The sequence below is a fragment of the Eleutherodactylus coqui genome, chromosome 3 (assembly GCF_035609145.1).
Source record: "Eleutherodactylus coqui strain aEleCoq1 chromosome 3, aEleCoq1.hap1, whole genome shotgun sequence".
Classification (NCBI taxonomy): domain Eukaryota; kingdom Metazoa; phylum Chordata; class Amphibia; order Anura; family Eleutherodactylidae; genus Eleutherodactylus; species Eleutherodactylus coqui.
The window spans coordinates 260,455,435-260,473,297 of NC_089839.1; the positions used below are offsets into that span (position 1 = coordinate 260,455,435).

At 46.2% G+C, this 17,863-nt stretch overlaps 1 protein-coding gene across 3 annotated transcripts in view; it reads right to left on the minus strand.

Moving 5' to 3' along the window:
- Nucleotides 1–17,863, minus strand: part of EVI5 (ecotropic viral integration site 5) — a 123,219-nt gene that overhangs the window by 49,811 nt on the left and 55,545 nt on the right. The window contains exons 9-14 of one of the 3 annotated variants that reach the window (XM_066597351.1): nucleotides 17,646–17,743; nucleotides 16,677–16,737; nucleotides 12,661–12,714; nucleotides 7,699–7,731; nucleotides 5,427–5,573; nucleotides 327–461 (exon numbers count right to left, since the gene is read on the minus strand). In XM_066597351.1, the coding sequence (XP_066453448.1) occupies nucleotides 327–461; nucleotides 5,427–5,573; nucleotides 7,699–7,731; nucleotides 12,661–12,714; nucleotides 16,677–16,737; nucleotides 17,646–17,743 (528 nt within the window). The remainder of the gene's footprint in view (nucleotides 1–326; nucleotides 462–5,426; nucleotides 5,574–7,698; nucleotides 7,732–12,660; nucleotides 12,715–16,676; nucleotides 16,738–17,645; nucleotides 17,744–17,863) is intronic. The other 2 variants (XM_066597352.1, XM_066597353.1) reach the window with 2 other exon arrangements.

The following is a 17,863-nucleotide window of genomic DNA, read 5'->3' on the forward strand; positions in this document are numbered from 1 at the left end:
TTTCCCGCACGCGGATCCACGCGTGATGGGAAAAATGACATCCGCGGTTATTTAACCGCCTGCGGGTGTCCAATGCATCCCTATGGGGCGCGGGTGCGCGTATGGGAAAAACGCTGTGGATTTTAAATGAGAATTGTCCCGTGGACATGAGGCCTAAGGCTGGGCTCAGATCAGAATTTTTATACATTCTTTTTAAGAAGAGGTACGTTTAGGTTTTGGTATCAAGTGTTAAGATTATCATTGATCTCCATGGTGCCACTATAGTATGGTCAACTTAAATGGAACATGTATACAATTTATGGGGGAGAAAACACAACTCTAAATACCTTCTCAATCTCCAGTATCTTGTCCTGCATCTCCTTCATTGCACAGTGGGACTCGGCCTCCTTCAGCCTCGCATGAACCAGCTCCTTCTCCAGCTGCAGAACAAACTCCTCCGAGTAGCGAGGACTGCACTTGTGCTGCGGACACAGAATAATAATCAACCGGGTAAACAACCGAGCGAACATGGATGAAGCAGAGAGTCATTGAATATGCAACACAAAATGATCCCTACAGTAATGTGCTCACTTAGTATTGTGAATGGAGACATGGCGGCATCAGCTGAGATTTATATTTCAGCAAAAGTGGTGATCAGCAAAACAGAAAATAAATATTGAATTATGCAAACCCTAGTCTTCAATGTACACAAACTAAATTTAGTTTAAGTCTACAGAGGTGGTGGGGTGGCGGGGGGGGGGGGGGGGGGGGGAGGGGGGGGGCAGGGAGAAGCAGCAGGGGGGGGCAACAAAGAGGGGAGGGAGGCGAAGCAGCAGCAGCAGGGGGGGCAACAAAGAGGGGAGGGAGGCGAAGCAGCAGCAGCAGGGGGGGCAACAAAGAGGGGAGGGAGGCGAAGCAGCAGCAGCAGGGGGGGCAACAAAGAGGGGAGGGAGGCGAAGCAGCAGCAGCAGGAGGGGGGCAACAAAGAGGGGAGGGAGGCGAAGCAGCAGCAGCAGGGGGGCAACAAAGAGGGGAGGGAGGCGAAGCAGCAGCAGCACGGGGGCAACAAGGAGGGGAGGGAGGCAAAGCAGCAGGGGGGGCAACAAAGAGGGGAGGGAGGCGAAGCAGCAGCAGCAGGGGGGGGCAACAAAGAGGGGAGGGAGGCGAAGCAGCAGCAGCAGGGGGGCAACAAAGGGGAGGGAGGCGAAGCAGCAGCAGCAGGGGGGCAACAAAGGGGAGGGAGGCGAAGCAGCAGCAGCAGGGGGGCAACAAAGAGGGGAGGGAGGCGAAGCAGCAGCAGCAGGGGGGCAACAAAGAGGGGAGGGAGGCGAAGCAGCAGCAGGGGGGCAACAAAGGGGAGAGAGGCGAAGCAACAGCAGCAGGGGGGCAACAAAGGGGAGGGAGGCGAAGCAGCAGCAGCAGGGGGGCAACAAAGAGGGGAGGGAGGCGAAGCAGCAGCAGCAGCAGGGGGGCAACAAAGAGGGGAGGGAGGCGAAGCAGCAGCAGCAGGGGGGCAACAAAGAGGGGAGGGAGGCGAAGCAGCAGCAGGGGGGGCAGGAAAAGCAGCAGAGGGGCAACAAAGAGGGGAGGGAGGAGAAGCAGCAGAGGGGCAACAGAGGGGAGGAGAAGCAGCAGAGGGGCAACAAAGAGGGGAGGGAGGAGAAGCAGCAGGGGGGCAACAAAGGGGAGGGAGGAGCAGCAGCAGGGGGGCAACAAAGGGGAGGGAGGAGCAGCAGCAGGGGGGCAACAAAGGGGAGGGAGGAGCAGCAGCAGGGGGGCAACAAAGGGGAGGGAGAAGCAGCAGGGGGGGCAACAAAGGGGAGGGAGAAGCAGCAGGGGGGGCAACAAAGAGGGGAGGGAGAAGCAGCAGGGGGGGCAACAAAGAGGGGAGGGAGAAGCAGCAGGGGGGGCAACAAAGAGGGGAGGGAGGCGAGGCAGCAGGGGGCAAAAAAGCGGGGAGGGAGGCGAGGCAGCAGGGGGCAAAAAAGCGGGGAGGGAGGCGAGGCAGCAGGGGGCAAAAAAGCGGGGAGGGAGGCGAGGCAGCAGGGGGCAAAAAAGCGGGGAGGGAGGCGAGGCAGCAGGGGGCAAAAAAGCGGGGAGGGAGGCGAGGCAGCAGGGGGCAAAAAAGCGGGGAGGGAGGCGAGGCAGCAGGGGGCAAAAAAGCGGGGAGGGAGGAGAGGCAGCAGGGGGCAAAAAAGCGGGGAGGGAGGAGAGGCAGCAGGGGGCAAAAAAGCGGGGAGGGAGGAGAGGCAGCAGGGGGCAAAAAAGCGGGGAGGGAGGAGAGGCAGCAGGGGGCAAAAAAGCGGGGAGGGAGGAGAGGCAGCAGGGGGCAAAAAAGCGGGGAGGGAGGAGAGGCAGCAGGGGGCAAAAAAGCGGGGAGGGAGGAGAGGCAGCAGGGGGCAAAAAAGCGGGGAGGGAGGAGAGGCAGCAGGGGGCAAAAAAGCGGGGAAGGGAGGAGAGGCAGCAGGGGGCAAAAAAGCGGGGAGGGAGGAGAGGCAGCAGGGGGGCACAAAAGAAGGGAGGGAGAAGAAGAAGCAGGGGGGCAAAAAATAGGGGAGGGAGAAGAAGAAGCAGGGGGGCAAAAAATAGGGGAGGGAGGAGAGGCAGCAGGGGGCAAAAAAGCGGGGAGGGAGGAGAGGCAGCAGGGGGCAAAAAAGCGGGGAGGGAGGAGAGGCAGCAGGGGGCAAAAAAGCGGGGAGGGAGGAGAGGCAGCAGGGGGCAAAAAAGCGGGGAGGGAGGAGAGGCAGCAGGGGGGCACAAAAGAAGGGAGGGAGAAGAAGAAGCAGGGGGGCAAAAAATAGGGGAGGGAGAAGAAGAAGCAGGGGGGCAAAAAATAGGGGAGGGAGAAGAAGCAGCGTGGGGGGGGGCAAAAAAGAGGGGAGGGAGGAGAAGAAGCAGGGGGCAAAAAAGAGGGGAGGGAGGAGAAGAAGCAGGGGGCAAAAAAGAGGGGAGGGAGGAGAAGAAGCAGGGGGCAAAAAAGAGGGGAGGGAGGAAGAGGGGTAGAGAAAAATAGGCGAGGGAGGAAAAATTAGTTTCGTTTACAGACTGAGCATTGTGGTGTAAGAGCCATAAAATTACAGTACATTCTACAGTTGAGAAAAGTATTTTTAAAAAATCAAATTATTGCGCAACACTTTTGCAAAGTGACATGGGAAAAAGTAGGCCTAGTCAAATAGCTGTGGCTTCTTGCAGCCAACACTTGCTAGAGCTTGCTCTAAAAACTAGTTCATAGCAGGTACAGACATGCAGATAATTTTAGATACTAAAAACAGCTGAAATATTAGCTACATAAATATGAGGATTTCTATTGCAGCTGGCAGTGTGAACTATGCCCTTGCCCCCTGTGTGCGCCACTATGGACCCGAGTCAACAATGTAATTTTACACGCACTTCCTGACATACGCCATGTAATTGACCCGGCCTAATGTATAATTGATGACAATCTAAAATTACACATTAGGAGATATTGCTTCCTTCCAAATTGCTTCAGTCCAATTATTTCACCCACCTGTGATGACTGCTCACAGACTATATGTATATACATGCTGTAAGTTACTATTTGCATACATATACGCAAGCATCATTACATCCAAAGCAGGTCTATTCATGGATTTATTTTTTTTTTTTAAGATGTGGAAAACAGTTGAATATATAAAGAGTGACTTGTACCATTTAATCAAATGTAATATAATATATTAGTCATAAAACACCTCTAGATGAAAAAAAAACAAAAACCAGTAATATGACTCAAGCATCAAGAGATTATAAGGCCAAGTTCACAGAAGGCCACTTACAGGCTGATATTCAGACCACACAGAAAAAAATTGCAACAAAATCCTATTGATCTTCTACGGAGAAAGTCAGCCTAGATTTACAATCATGATGCAAATAAAATCCACAGGATTCCCCATTTTGCTAATTTCTTTATGGTTTCCCCTCTTCACAATGCTAAAGGAGAAATCTGCAGCAAGGTCCATATGCTGTTGTGGTCGAAGTCTGCCAGATCTCGGTCCCGTTTTAGCCAATCCAAGATGGCCACTGCAATCTTCAGACTACTTAATCCCCAGAGTACAATGGCTGTATTAGGCCTTCAGTGCATTATACTTAAACCGATTGGCCAGGGCTGCTCATGTGATCAGTGCTGGCGATCAAAGATCAGTGCACATTGTGCATTAGGTAGATCGAAAATAACGATGGTCATCTTGGACAGCTAAAAAATGGGACCCAGAACTAGGGGATTGGAGGGACAGCAGAGAAGAACAAATACAGGAAATCAACCCTCTTCCCTACAGTTCTGGGACAGAATATCATCCCCAAACCAGAGACTCGCTGTAACTAATAACTCTTAGGCTGCCTTCACATTTGCAGCGGAGATTCAGTTTTCCTGCTCCATTTGGGGAGCAGGAAAGGGGAATCCCCTGACCGAAAGTCTGCTTTATCACAGAACTGAACAGCTCCGAATAGACCCCATTGACTATAATGAGGTCCATTTGGTTTCCACTCAGCTGCCTGGCATCTTACGGGAATAAAAAGTGCTGCATGTGGCGCTATTTCTTCCGGTATTTTGCGACAGAACTTCCAATGCAGATGTGAAGGAGGTCTTAGATCAAGCAACACTAACTAAAAAAATACATATACTTGTGTGTAGATATTGTTACATACTTGTTATGATGTCCTTCACATTCTTTTGCTCCCCTGTCAAAATTTGGAGAAAAATCTGTTTCCAGTGCGCTAATTCTTACCAGCTACCCTACAAAACTGCATCTAGAAGGGAATGTAGGTGGCCTAAGAGTTTGTGAGTGTGATGATAGATATTGGACAGGGGGCTGATAATAAAGTATCAAAAGAACTTCAGGTGGCACCATAACAAGTATCATAATGACATCTAGACTGTAGAACTTTTCAATCATTCTAATTTGAAAACTTCTTTTATGTTCCAACTTAATATGGATTCATGGGACAACCCCTTTAAGAGGGTGTTCACTTGATGCCGCAGGAAACTGCATTACTACAAATATTACCATAGCAAAACTGTGCTTTATACACGGCAGATTTGACTCTATAGGAATCTGCAATGCGATTGCCTTTGGCATGCTATCATTCTTGGGTCATTTAAGTCGAAGAGCATAGAGAGAAAAGGGAAAAAAAAAATTGGGATTCTTCCAGTCATTGCCCTCCAAGGATATTTGAGGGGTTAGTGACATAACTGGTCCATGTTCATCTAATGTCATAAGCCGGACTTCAGGATGTAGACGGATAACATACAATTTTTGGCAAAAAAAATAAATAAAAAATACAGGTACATCTGACAGTGAAGAAAAATATCAGTAAGTGAAGAACAAAATCATTTCCAAACACCACAAAGCAACTAAATCATCTGTGAGGTCTGCAGAGAGAGGAAAGCAGAGACAAGCACAGGTCAGATAAAGTGCAGCCGGGCTCCTTACCAATTGCTGTTGCTGCCGCAGCTCGCTGATGGTATGGTGCGCCTGCTCCAGCCTACCGCTGGAGTCATCATTCTGCTGTTTCATGGTGGCCAGCTCCCGTTTAATGAGGTAGTTTTCCTCTGCCTCCTGGGCCCTTGTCACTTGTCCCTTTGGACATAATTTTAAGGTTTTTGAGCAATCCAGATGTATTAAAGCCTTGAGAGCTCAGCGGTGCGCACAATTACTCAATAGGAAATGAAGAGTACATTTTAAAGTGCAAATGTCGCTGAAAACAGAGTAGAAGCAGCCATTTTGTCAGGGGAATCAATATTTCTTAAAGCACCAATTTGCAGTGAATGGATTAAAGTGGTTGCTGCACTAAAACCATTATAAGGGGTGAGATCCTCCGTTCAGAAGCTACCGACATGACCAGAGCAGAAGAACCGCCAGGTATCAGCAGTGGGGACAGTCATTCGAATGGTCAACACAGTGTCATTCGAATGGTCAACACAGTGTCATTCGAATGGTCAACACAGTGTCATTCGAATGGTCAACACAGTGTCATTCGAATGGTCAACAGTGTCATTCGAATGGTCAACAGTGTCATTCGAATGGTCAACAGTGTCATTCGAATGGTCAACAGTGTCATTCGAATGGTCAACAGTGTCATTCGAATGGTCAACAGTGTCATTCGAATGGTCGTTCCATGTAATTACCAATGCCTGCAGAGGTCAACGTAGTGGAAAAGTATGGCTGGCCAATCGACTGCGAGGGGATTAAGATGCTGATCGCAAGGGCGGCCTCTTTTCAAAAAGTTTATTTCATAAGACAACTCTTGATATCTTGAAGAGGAGGTGGTCATTAAGTCAATCATCAGGTACAGATCCCTGAATTATGGTCACAAGCCTTAAAAAAAAATAAATGCAGTTATTTCCAAGTTTAAAAAAAAAAAAAAAGTTCAAGTCCTAGAAAAACTCAGTGACAACCACTACAGATCCACAAGGATTGTCATTTTGCTTTATATAGGAAATCCAATGCCCAACACGTATAGTTGAATACTCATGCAAATCTGATATTCAGAACTTCAAGTGACGACCTTGTGGCTACACTGTCAAGAAAAAATAATCAAGCACTTGGAAGGAATTGTTGCAATCAAGTGAAACCTTCTCTGTGTGATAACATGGATATAAGTAGGGGATTACAGTATCAGAGCAAAAGAATGATTTATTGTGGAAACCAGATCCTTGAAGGGAGGCTCTATTACCCTGTTGTACCGCCTCTAGCTTGGATACAAGATATAAGGGGCATGGAGACCTACAGGTTCTGTACGATATCCTGCAGCATATCAGTCCACAATTGCTGTAACTAAGCCTCTACATAATGCAAACTCATAGGCTATCAAAGTTGGCTTCCCAGATGGTCTGGTGTGTCACTCCACAGCACAGGCAGGATTGAGGAACTGAATTCTAGGTCCCTAGACACAAACATGGCCATCGTTAATGGACCAACTAAACTTGGAATTGTTGCTGAAGACAACCAGATTCCACTCCATAGGAGTATAGTTTTGTCATTCATGACATAACTGCAAACAGAGGCGATAGGGGGTGTCAAAGGCGGTACTCGTAATGGGCACCGTGAGATCAAATGTCCTTCAGCCAAGAGCCTGGAAATAGTTCCGATAGACACACGGGCCCGTAATGATGGGGCACAATGAAACAGTTGGAGCTTCTCATCAGGATAAGTCTAATAGTTAACAAATTAACGGCTTTTTGGCAGCTCTTAATTCTGCTTCCAAAATGGCTGCGTCCAAAAAGTTTGCACGACTGCTTTACTTTAACCTCCTCATTTTAAATTCACTTTACATTCTGGACTGCATTATTAAATGTGGTTTACACCAGCAAAAATGGAGCAAGCACAATGAAGATGATATTTGACATTCCAATTAGGATTAGAATCATGCAAAAATTATTGAACTTGGATCATGCGATGCAGTTAGTTTTGGTTGATCAATTAAAATAAAAAGATGTTAATTCTGTGGGACTATAAGTTTTAAATTTCATTCTTTTTAGAATTAAAAATGGTTAGAGACACACCGGATTAGGCAGCGTGCAGTTCACCATGATTTAGTAATTAAAACACACAACACAGTTCTGGGATTCTAATAAAGGTTTAACGGGCAGATTATTCACATAGATGCATGTAATAGTACTGCATGCATCACACCCCAGAAGACTAGGACAAAAACACTGGATTCACTGGGATTGGTTATTGAGGACAAATGGAAGGACTATACCTGGATCAATCTATCTGCCAAGGATGCACTTTCCTATGGAAAGGAAAAATTCAGAAAGGAATTTCAGAAGAGATAGATGAAAAATAAAGTAACAAGAAAATACTTGAGGGAAAACAAAATCATGTGTGTAGAGTGAGCGGGTAATGCTACCTTCTTCGAAATGTATTGAGAACTATAAGCATAACTGTAATAAGAGAGAAAAAAAAAAAAAAAGACACGACAATCCAGCCGGTTCTGCACGTCAACATCCTCCAAAGTCTAACCAAGGGCTCATGTTTAGAGAAGGGTAGGTAAGTAGCGATGAGCGAACGTGCTCGTTTAGGACAATTACTCGATTGAGCATAGCTTTTTTCGAGAAACTGCCTACTTGGGCGAAAAGATTCGGGGGGGCGGGGAGGGGGGTAGGCGGACAGGGAGGAGCTCGCCCCCACCCCACTCCCCTCGGCGCCTCCCGAACCTTTTCGCCCGATTAGGCTGTTACTCGAAATAAGTGATGCTCGATCGAGTAGTTGCTCTAAACGAGCACGTTCGCTTATCTCTATAGGTAAGCCTTTCCTACTTATCTCTGCGGGCCTCCTCTTCGATCTTTGGTAAACATATGGCCATATAAAAAGCACCCTGGCCTACATGATGGTGATCTTAAGTGCTCCTTTGCCAAGTTGCTTCTTCCTTGGTTGTGTAGGGTTTGCGCATGTGACAGGTAGTACATGACACCCATTTCTTGAAAGCGAATTATGAACATGGTGTTTCGAGTCTACTAGAGAAAGCCTAGTAGAATACTAGATACTTTTGTAAGGCAAAGCTTCACATGCCAATACACACTGGATTAAAAGTTGGCTGAACCCACAGAGTTTCTTGGGACTAGTTGACCAACTAATGTGCACAGTGGCGACTTGAGTTCCTTGAGATGGCTCTTGTTGGGGGAGGAGGATCAGGAATGCTGGATTAGATCCATTGTTCCCAAAGGGTGATTATCTGCTGCCATTGAGGACATGTGCATCGATGTCCAAGCTGATGGTGCATGGAGGAAGAGAAATAAGGGGGGTGGGGGGGGGGGGGGGTTGAGAGGAAAAGCTGCAAACTCCTTCGGTTGACAACCATCTAAAAATGTACAGCCAATTCCACTTTAAGGCCCAATGTCCGCAAGCAGATCTGATTTACGGGTCACCCGCACAGAAGAGCCGCAAATCAAGCCGCCCATAGGGATACATGGACGTCCGCAAATGAAATAAAGCATGCGGATTTGAATTGCAGACCTTTTGGACTGGAAAACAAATCTAAGCATGCTCAATTTCAGTGCAGATCCCACACGGACGGCTTCCATTGCAGTCAATGGAAGCCATCCGATCTGCGGAGCAGGAGTTTAAAAAAAAAATGTTTAAAAAATAAGTTGTACTCCGCATGCGCGCACCAGAAAAGAGAAGACGTGGACAAGTAATGCAGGGTCCTCGGCTGCAGGCAGGGTCGGATTCTGCTGCGGGCTCCTGCATGCGGAATCCGATCCACCCATGGACATGAGGCCTAAGTTAGACTGGGGAGGAGAGATTTGTGAAAAGCAGAACATTCAGCCGGTATCAATAAGTCTCACATTGATAGTGATTATTGCAATGATTATTTTAAACATTTTCGAAGGAGGTAGCATTGTATCTGTGAGTGCGTTGAATGTCGTGCAAAAGCAGAGATTCCACAGAAAGAGCAGCGAGATCATTCATAATGACATGTGCAGAGTGATATAAAGAGCATGGACTATACACAGTATGCATTCTGAAGTTATAGAATGTTCTGCAGTCCAGTCACATAACATACAAGCAACACAAGTGGTGAGATTTATACTCTTCACTACATTTACTTTTGCAGGATAACACCAAAAAAGAAAAAGAAATTAGAGATTACCCTTGTTTATGCCTTACACTGGCGATATTCTCTACTTTTATTGCATTTCAATAAAAATGGTGACAAGTGATAAATAACATTCATCAATGCAGTAACGAATATTTCAATAAAATGTGAAGCAGCAAACTGTTCAGCTACGGATACTGTAAGAAAAAAATAATTATGGTATTTCATGAACTATGAGCATTAAAAGGGATTCGGGGTCCCCAAAGGAGGAATGTGGTTAAATAGTAATAACTGTTCTCACAGTGAAGGTACGGCAAAGGTTACATAGTTTAATTCGTTTGAGAGTTAAAGGGCTTCTGTCATTTAAAAAAAAAAAAAAAAAATTTAATTTATACTTACCTTTTCCTCCTAAGTCTACTTACCGCATCTTTTCCCCATTGATCTTCTCCTGTCTTCTGAAGTCCCGCGGGTCACCTCACCTCCAGCCGGTTGGATCCTCCTCTTCTGGTGACAAAGCGTCGATTCCTCGCATTCTTCTTCCTGTCCAGCAATGTATGCCACGTCACTGGTGATGTAGCATTCACGGCCTAGCAGAGAGTTCAGAGCTATTGCAGAGACTGACTATGAAGGAATGCAGATCTATTCCTGAGACTGTGTGCATGCGCAGTCTCTGCAATAGCTCGGCACCCACTGCTGGGCTGTGAACGCTACGGCACTAGTGACTGAGCACATTGCCTGGCAGGAAGAAGAATGCGAGATTTGGATGCTCAATAACAAGGGGATCCGGCTGGCAGGAGGTGGGGTGACCCAGGGACTGGAGAAGATCAGAAGGAAGTAGATGTGGCAAGGAGTCAGCCCGGAGAGGAATAGGTGAATATTGATTTTTTTAAAATTTATTTATTTTTATGACAAAACCCCTTTTAGATTCAAGCATTCCCCCCCATCTCATCAATGGTGAGCCGTTTTAATTGTACTCACAGATATAAGGCCAATACTGGTCAGGTGGTAATGCAAACCACTTTCCAATACGGTCACCAAACTAGTGGTCAGCATCTTGCAGAGAGTGCACATCCATATGTCACATAGGTTGTTTGTGTTGATTGACAGCATGATCACACAGCACAGGATCTGGGCTAGAACACCACATTGGAACATTCCTCTGGATAAACATTGCGGGGTTAATACTACGTTAAGCCTGGTTTAGACAGCGATTATCGCTCAAAAGATAACTTTTGAGCGATAATAGTTGTGTGCTTTTACAGCACGAGGTAATTGCTTAAACCTTGAGCGATCACTTGGCGCTCCGAGCGGGATATACAGAAGACAAGCGGGGCAGCTTGTCTTCTGCATCTAGCTGTTCTCTGCTCGGAGCGCCCAGCTGCTTTATAGCTGAGAGCTCAGAGCGGGGGATGCAGAAGACGAGCGGGGCCGCTTGTCTTCTAAAACCAGCCATTCTTTGCTCAGAGCGCGAGGCTGTTATACAGCTCAGCGCTCCGAGTGGGGTATGCAGAACACAGCTGGACCGCTCTGTTCTTCATATCCCGCCTGTCTTCAGGGAGTGGAATACACCTGAAACAATAGTATCAGCTGTATCGCGCTGTGAATTCCTGATAAGGCTGATCGTTCTCTTTCAGCAAAGAGAACCATCAGTGATTTCTTAACGAAACCTGCATGATGCCAGTGCAGTTAGACACAACGATCGCTCAATCGTTGTGTCTAACTGCACTGACATGGTGCAGTTTTCGTTTATGCATCACACATACGTGGAAACCATTCTGTAATGGATTACAAGTGTGTAACCATTTTACTTCTGTATTATTCTGTACAATGTATTACAATATATTGCAGGCTGCTTGATTCCACTCATTGCCAGGACTGACTGAAGCCTCCTCGTTGTCAGTCTACAGCCCTCTGCTGCTCTTGTGATCATCTAAGATAAAGTCTGACCATATCAAATCCTGGAGGGGTTGGAGATGGATTTGACAAGACGATGAATGCCTGGACTGACAAACAGCATTGAGCAACATGCAACAAAATACACCAGTAATAGTAAGTTTAGAGTATAATGTACTTCTAAAAACCCCATAGAATGTGACAGGTATTAAAGGGAACCTGCCAACCATAAGAACCAGTAACTAAGTTACAGGGCTCAGTTTAGGTGCCATGAAATCTGGTAAGGCTCCTTTCGTACTCCCCTCGTTCCTGCGGCGTCCCTCTGCAAAGTCAGCGAGCGCACACAAGCTTGACTCTCCAGAGGGCTGTGCACGCACATTCCCATAGAGATGAATAGGAGGGAGCATGCACAGCCCTCCGAAAATAGTCAAGCTGGTGTGTGCGCGCAATGACTTCGCTGAGAGACAAAGCAGGAATGGAGGACCAAGCGACTATGAAAAGAAGCTTCCCAGACTCCATATCACCTAAACTATGTGCCATAAATTAGTTGATGCTGCTTACAGTTAATGACAGGTTCCCTTTAAATCCAGCAGCACTGTTACATGACAACTGCCCAGGTGATCATATAATCACTGGGGCCATAACTGCACCAACACTACAGCTTCCTCTATTGTCTATAAAGAGTACTATATATACACACTGCAATATAGTGATCCAGAAAGCAGAAATTGTCAAGAACATTACTACCTTCTTACGAAGGTATTTAATCGAGTCTCCATTTAGCTGGTATTCTACGGCACTATCTATGGTGCCGAGGATTAAGTTTCTATAACGATCACCATTTCCCACTAGCAATCCCATATCACTAGGTTATGTCCTTACTTCCTATGGTGGTCTGACTATTGTGAGAATGAATCAGAACGATGAAGCTGTATTACTAATTAAACCCCAGCATTCCAAGAGTTAGCGTCGGAGGTCGGCAATAACTTCAGAAACTGCTGCTATAAAGCGCAGTAACACACAGAAGTAGTTACCGTCAGTCCACGGACCTAACGTGTGTAACGCTTTCAAAGCTTGCATTTGCAGTGTGAAAGAAATGACCCTTTAAAATAAATAAAAATGTAACATTTTTCACTCCAATGTCACATGTACAACCAGAAACTTTACTGCAAATGTCAGATCTCTATCAGATTAAAAAAGTAAAAAAAAAAACAAACTTGAATATCTTACTTTCTCCAAGGTTTCAATACGCTGCTTCAAGAGCCTGTTCTCCGTGCGCAACCTCTGCAAGACCAAACCGAATAATTCACAGATTAATCTACACTGAATTAGATCACAGCCATACAGACATTAAAGGGGTTGACCCGCGCCGAAACGGGGTTTTTTTTTTTTTTTTAACCCCCCCCCCCCCCCCGTTCGGCGCGAGACAACCCCGATGCAGGGGTTAAAAAAGCAACCCGCACAGCGCTTACCTGAATCCCGGCGGTCCGGCGTCTTCATACTTACCTGCTGAAGATGGCCGCCGGGATCCTCTGTCTCCGTGGACCGCAGGGCTTCTGTGCGGTCCATTGCCGATTCCAGCCTCCTGATTGGCTGGAATCGGCACGTGACGGGGCGGAGCTACACAGAGCCGGCATTCTACACGAGCGGCCCCATAGAAGACTGCAGAAGACCCGGACTGCGCAAGCGCGGCTAATTTGGCCATCGGAGGGCGAAAATTAGTCGGCACCATGGAGACGAGGACGCCAGCAACGGAGCAGGTAAGTATAAAACTTTTGATAACTTCTGTATGGCTCATAATTAATGCACAATGTACATTACAAAGTGCATTAATATGGCCATACAGAAGTGTATAGACCCACTTGCTGCCGCGGGACAACCCCTTTAAGAAGGAAACCCATCAGACTACTGGAGGGACGTTCTCCTTTTCATGGAGACACATATAGGGGCCCCCCGAGGATCATGCACCCTGGAATGTGCCTCTTTGGGATTATTGGAGACCTACCGGTAGCTGCAGCAACTCGCTCATTGTAGAAGTTGTTGCATTTCTATGCCAAGAAAGTAATTTCACTAAACTGGAAACACCCTGGGAGGCCGACCAGGAATGCATGGGTCCGGGTGGTCAATTCTGAAATTCCAATGTACAAACTGACGTATATGGCCAGGGGATGTCCTGAGAAATTTGACAAGGTCTGGGGTAGTTGGGTGAATCGTCCCGCAACAGCAATGGGAGCGTCTGTCTGGGTGTTAAGAGGGGGGGGGGGGGGGGGGGGAATAAATTGAAGGACACCTACCTAACCTGTCTTCTAAGTTGAAATTCTGTTTTACTTACCGTATATTCCGGCGTATAAGACGACCTTTTAACCCCATAAAATCTGCTCTGCAGTCGCGGGTCGTCTTATACGCCGGGTATACAACCCCCCCCCCCAAAAAAAAACAGTACTCTCTCCCGGCGTTCTGCAGCGCTGCTGCAGGCTGTCGCACCATCCTAGTCCCCAACAGAGCATTACTTTCTGGATGCGGTGTTTGAAATCCCTGCCTCCAGAAAGCTAATGCTGTGATTGGCTAACTCACGCGGCATCAGCCAATCACAGCCATTCAATGACATCATTGTTCATTTTTCATTTTTTTTCTCTCCTTTTGATTTGTTATATCTAATTCATTTTAAGTCTGTTTTCTCTGTGATTCTCTTCATTAGCAATAGCTGATAAAGATAAAATATAAAGTTCTAGCCAAGCATTATGTGTCAAAAAGAAATGCGCATATATACATAGGTAATGATTATTTTGTTCCGGTATCCATACAACATACCACTTTTCTGAATTCGGCACCTGCGGTGCCAGCTGCCTGTGCTTGTTTGTTAACTATTTTCTGGCCAAATTTTTTTTTTTTTTTTTAAAGGAAAAGGAAAATTAGTCCTCACCATCTCACCCCTAAGGCTGGGTTCACACTGGGCGTATTCCCTGCGGAAATCCCACGGTTTGGCCGCAGCAAAAAACGCGAGATCTCCGCCGGGAGAACCGCCGCGGAAAAACCTGCGGCGGCTTTGAAGCGGCCCGGCAGCTCGCTTTCCGCTGCGGCCGGCACTCCCATAGAGGAGAGCGTGGCCGTGGCGGAAAGGAAAGATAAATAGACATGGCTGGCCAATCCCGAGATTAGCGGCCGCGGGCGGATTTGCCGCGGCGAAATTCCGCAGCAAATCCACCCTGTGTGAACCCAGCCTAAAACGAACTTTCCTGGCAGGTAAGGCCTGGAAAAAAAGCTAAAATCACTCCTAATGCTTTATCTTTTCCTAATGAGCCCATGTACCTCTGCAATTAGGTTCCAATGTTGGTTTGCTGCATTCAAATGACGAGAGAAGAGTCATCCTGATTTATGAGCTACCGAGCTAACCACATCCAGTTCTCAGAATAGATGGGGTCTACTTTGTAATTGGGAATGCAACAAGTTGTCTATAGAGAGAAAAGGGACGGTATTGGTTCCGTAGCTCATAAATTAAGTTGACTCTTCTCTCCTCATCTGCATATAGCACAGCATAACTTTGGAACCCAATTACAGAGGTACATTAGGAAAAAACAAAAGGGCATTAGAAATAATTCATTTTACATTCTCGCCAGGTAATGAAGTCAGTCCTAAAAGTAAGACTGTGGTGACAGGTACTGCAAAAGCCAAAACATTTTTGCTGAAACTATATGAGAGGGAGGGAAACTGCATCAGAGTAGACAAAGCAGTTCTTGCCTTACACTGGAAAGAACCGCAACGCATGAATTTACAGAAACCAGCAGAGGGAATTTCTGGCAACACTATGGCTAAGCCGCCAGAAATCCTGTGCCACCCCAATATATATGCTTTAAAGTGAAGACTTTCTTGCATCCACTTTAAATATATTAGTTGACCTGTCTTTATAATAAGCAAAAACTGATAAAATCCCAAGTTCACTATGGCTGCCCTACAAGAGTAATCAACAGGACACCAGCTCCTTTCAGGCTGGGGCTTCATGGTGACATTTTGCCATACAGTGGAGTGCACTTACCTGCATGCAACTCACAGCATTTCTAAAACCTGTGATTGGTAACAAGCTTGTGGGCTTACTTGGCCGACAATCAGGAATGATTGCTTGTGTCGACCTGTTTGAAAGCCTTTGAAGGAAAACCTATATACTGCCTAGCTCAATTACCATAATTAGTGTATTCCTTATACTGCAGCTTGATAGCTAAAAGGGATGATTATCGGATGCATAAGCGTCCAATAGCCGTCCCACCAATTATTGCTTCTGTGCTTTCCCACAGATGTTTAGAGAATGGAGATGAAGGGTGTCAAAGATCTGTTCTGGCCAACCGCTTCTACTCACTGCAAACAGGTACACAGACAGATCGTCGCAACTCCAAAATATAACCAAAATCGCCCGAGTTTGTAGCCCCAGCCTTATAGCGGCTTGTAACCCTACAGTGGTTTCTCTGAGCAACACATTGACAGAAAATAATATAATGTGTTAAAGGTTTGGCAAGAAAATTGCTTCAGTGACTTGAGTTTCAATACAACAACAATTGCAGCATCTTGAGTTGGGGCCCTTGTACACCAAACAATTATTGTTTAGATTCCTGTTGGATCAAAGGAATCGGAACGACAATCTTCAGTGTAAACATCTGCAAGATACGAGCGATAATCCGTTCAGATCACGCAGGCATAAAAAGCAAAGGGTGATCATCCTGTGTAAACTAGCAATGGCTCATCTATGAACGGCGGTCTGTTGACTGAAATGGAGATGGGCAGCCAGAACAATCTCCGGCCAGCTCTGCCTCCATTCACTAATCACAGAAGAGACGCTGGGAGGACTGTAAAAGGGCCCTAAAATACCCTCGTGTCCAATTATGGTAATTATTGTGCTAGGCAGTGTATACATTTACCCTCTTCAAAAGCTTTCAAACGGGTCAATACAATCAATCATTCCTTCTAACCAAGTCCGTGATGGGCCAACAAGTAAGCCCACAAGCTTGTTACCAATCGCAGGTTTTATGTGGCTACACAACCTCATTATTGTTGGCAGCACATCTCCTATGTAAACAGGATGTGTTGCCAAATACAATGCCAGTATACAAGGGACGAATGATTGTGTGAATGATAGTCTGGCCCCCATTCGTTGTGTGAAGGCCTTTTAAACAAGCGTCAATCGGCACTCATAATGCAGATGAAACTGGTCCATGTAAAATAACCTCAAGCGTTGAAAATGGTCCTAAGTATTATACCTTGATTTCAACTTGTTCTTCCATTTCTTTTGTTTTGATTGTAGTGTACTCCTTCTCCAACCTGAAATAACAAAAAATACTGTCATCAACAACAGGACTGTTTAACAGTCGAGTATATTTGTTCTTACTACACAAGTGGTGCTCGTCGCCAAGCGCTTGCAATATGTAGAGTAGCCCATAGGTCCACAGAAAAGCACTTTTCAGTTGAGTCTCTTGCTGTACAGGCCAATGCACTGTTTGTCAGCACAAGGCACTACTCGAACGAAAAGATTAGGGGGGCGCTGGGGGGGTGCAGAGGGGAAGGAGGGGGAGAGAGAGAGCTCCCCCCTGTTCCCCACTGCTACCCCCCGCTCCACCACACCGCCCCCCGAATCTTTTCGTCCGAGTAGTCAGTTACTCGGAAAAAGCAGTGCTCAGGTCTAGAAACACCCGAACCGAGCACGTTCGCTCAGCTCTAGTAGTAACACGTCCGCTTTCTCCCTTCACTACACAGCGCTCATTGAGCAAAATGTTGCATGCAAGAAAAAAAAAAAAAAAAGGCAAAAGCGGTTAGAAACAGCTTCTGCCTTCTCCACTGGATCCTCGGCTGTGACAGTTGAGGACCCAACCTGCTCTTGCTACATTGGCTGGGATTAAAGCCCAGGACCAAGCGCCGTTAAATTTATGGCATTTGATCCTTATCTGGTTAAGAATTTACTGTACACCTATGAACATGCCTCCTGATTACAACACAATACACGACTCTAGTCACAGTGCCAAATATAAATCACTATCAGTTAACAAGCTAAAATGCGTATGAAACATTTTGCAAAATTTCACCTGATAAATTTAATTGCAACCATCACCATGCGGGCTCTACACTGACCGAATCACTAAATAGTAGCGACATGAACGCCTGTGCCATCATGCACTTCCACTCTGAAGAGATTAGAAAGTTAGGCATAAAATACAAAATCTGGTATCACGTACTTTTTCATCTTCTTTGCGTTATATTTCACTTGATATGCTGCTTGAATTAGCTTCTCAGGTCCTCCATCAAACTGATGAGGAATGACCTTCTGAAAGTGCTGCAAGAGAGGATATAGTTCACCAATGCCGAGATTAACAGACAGACGCAAACATTTCCCTGGTCATCAATTCTACAAAGGCTGTGACGGACGAGGTGTTAATTAGTAGTGCCAATTACA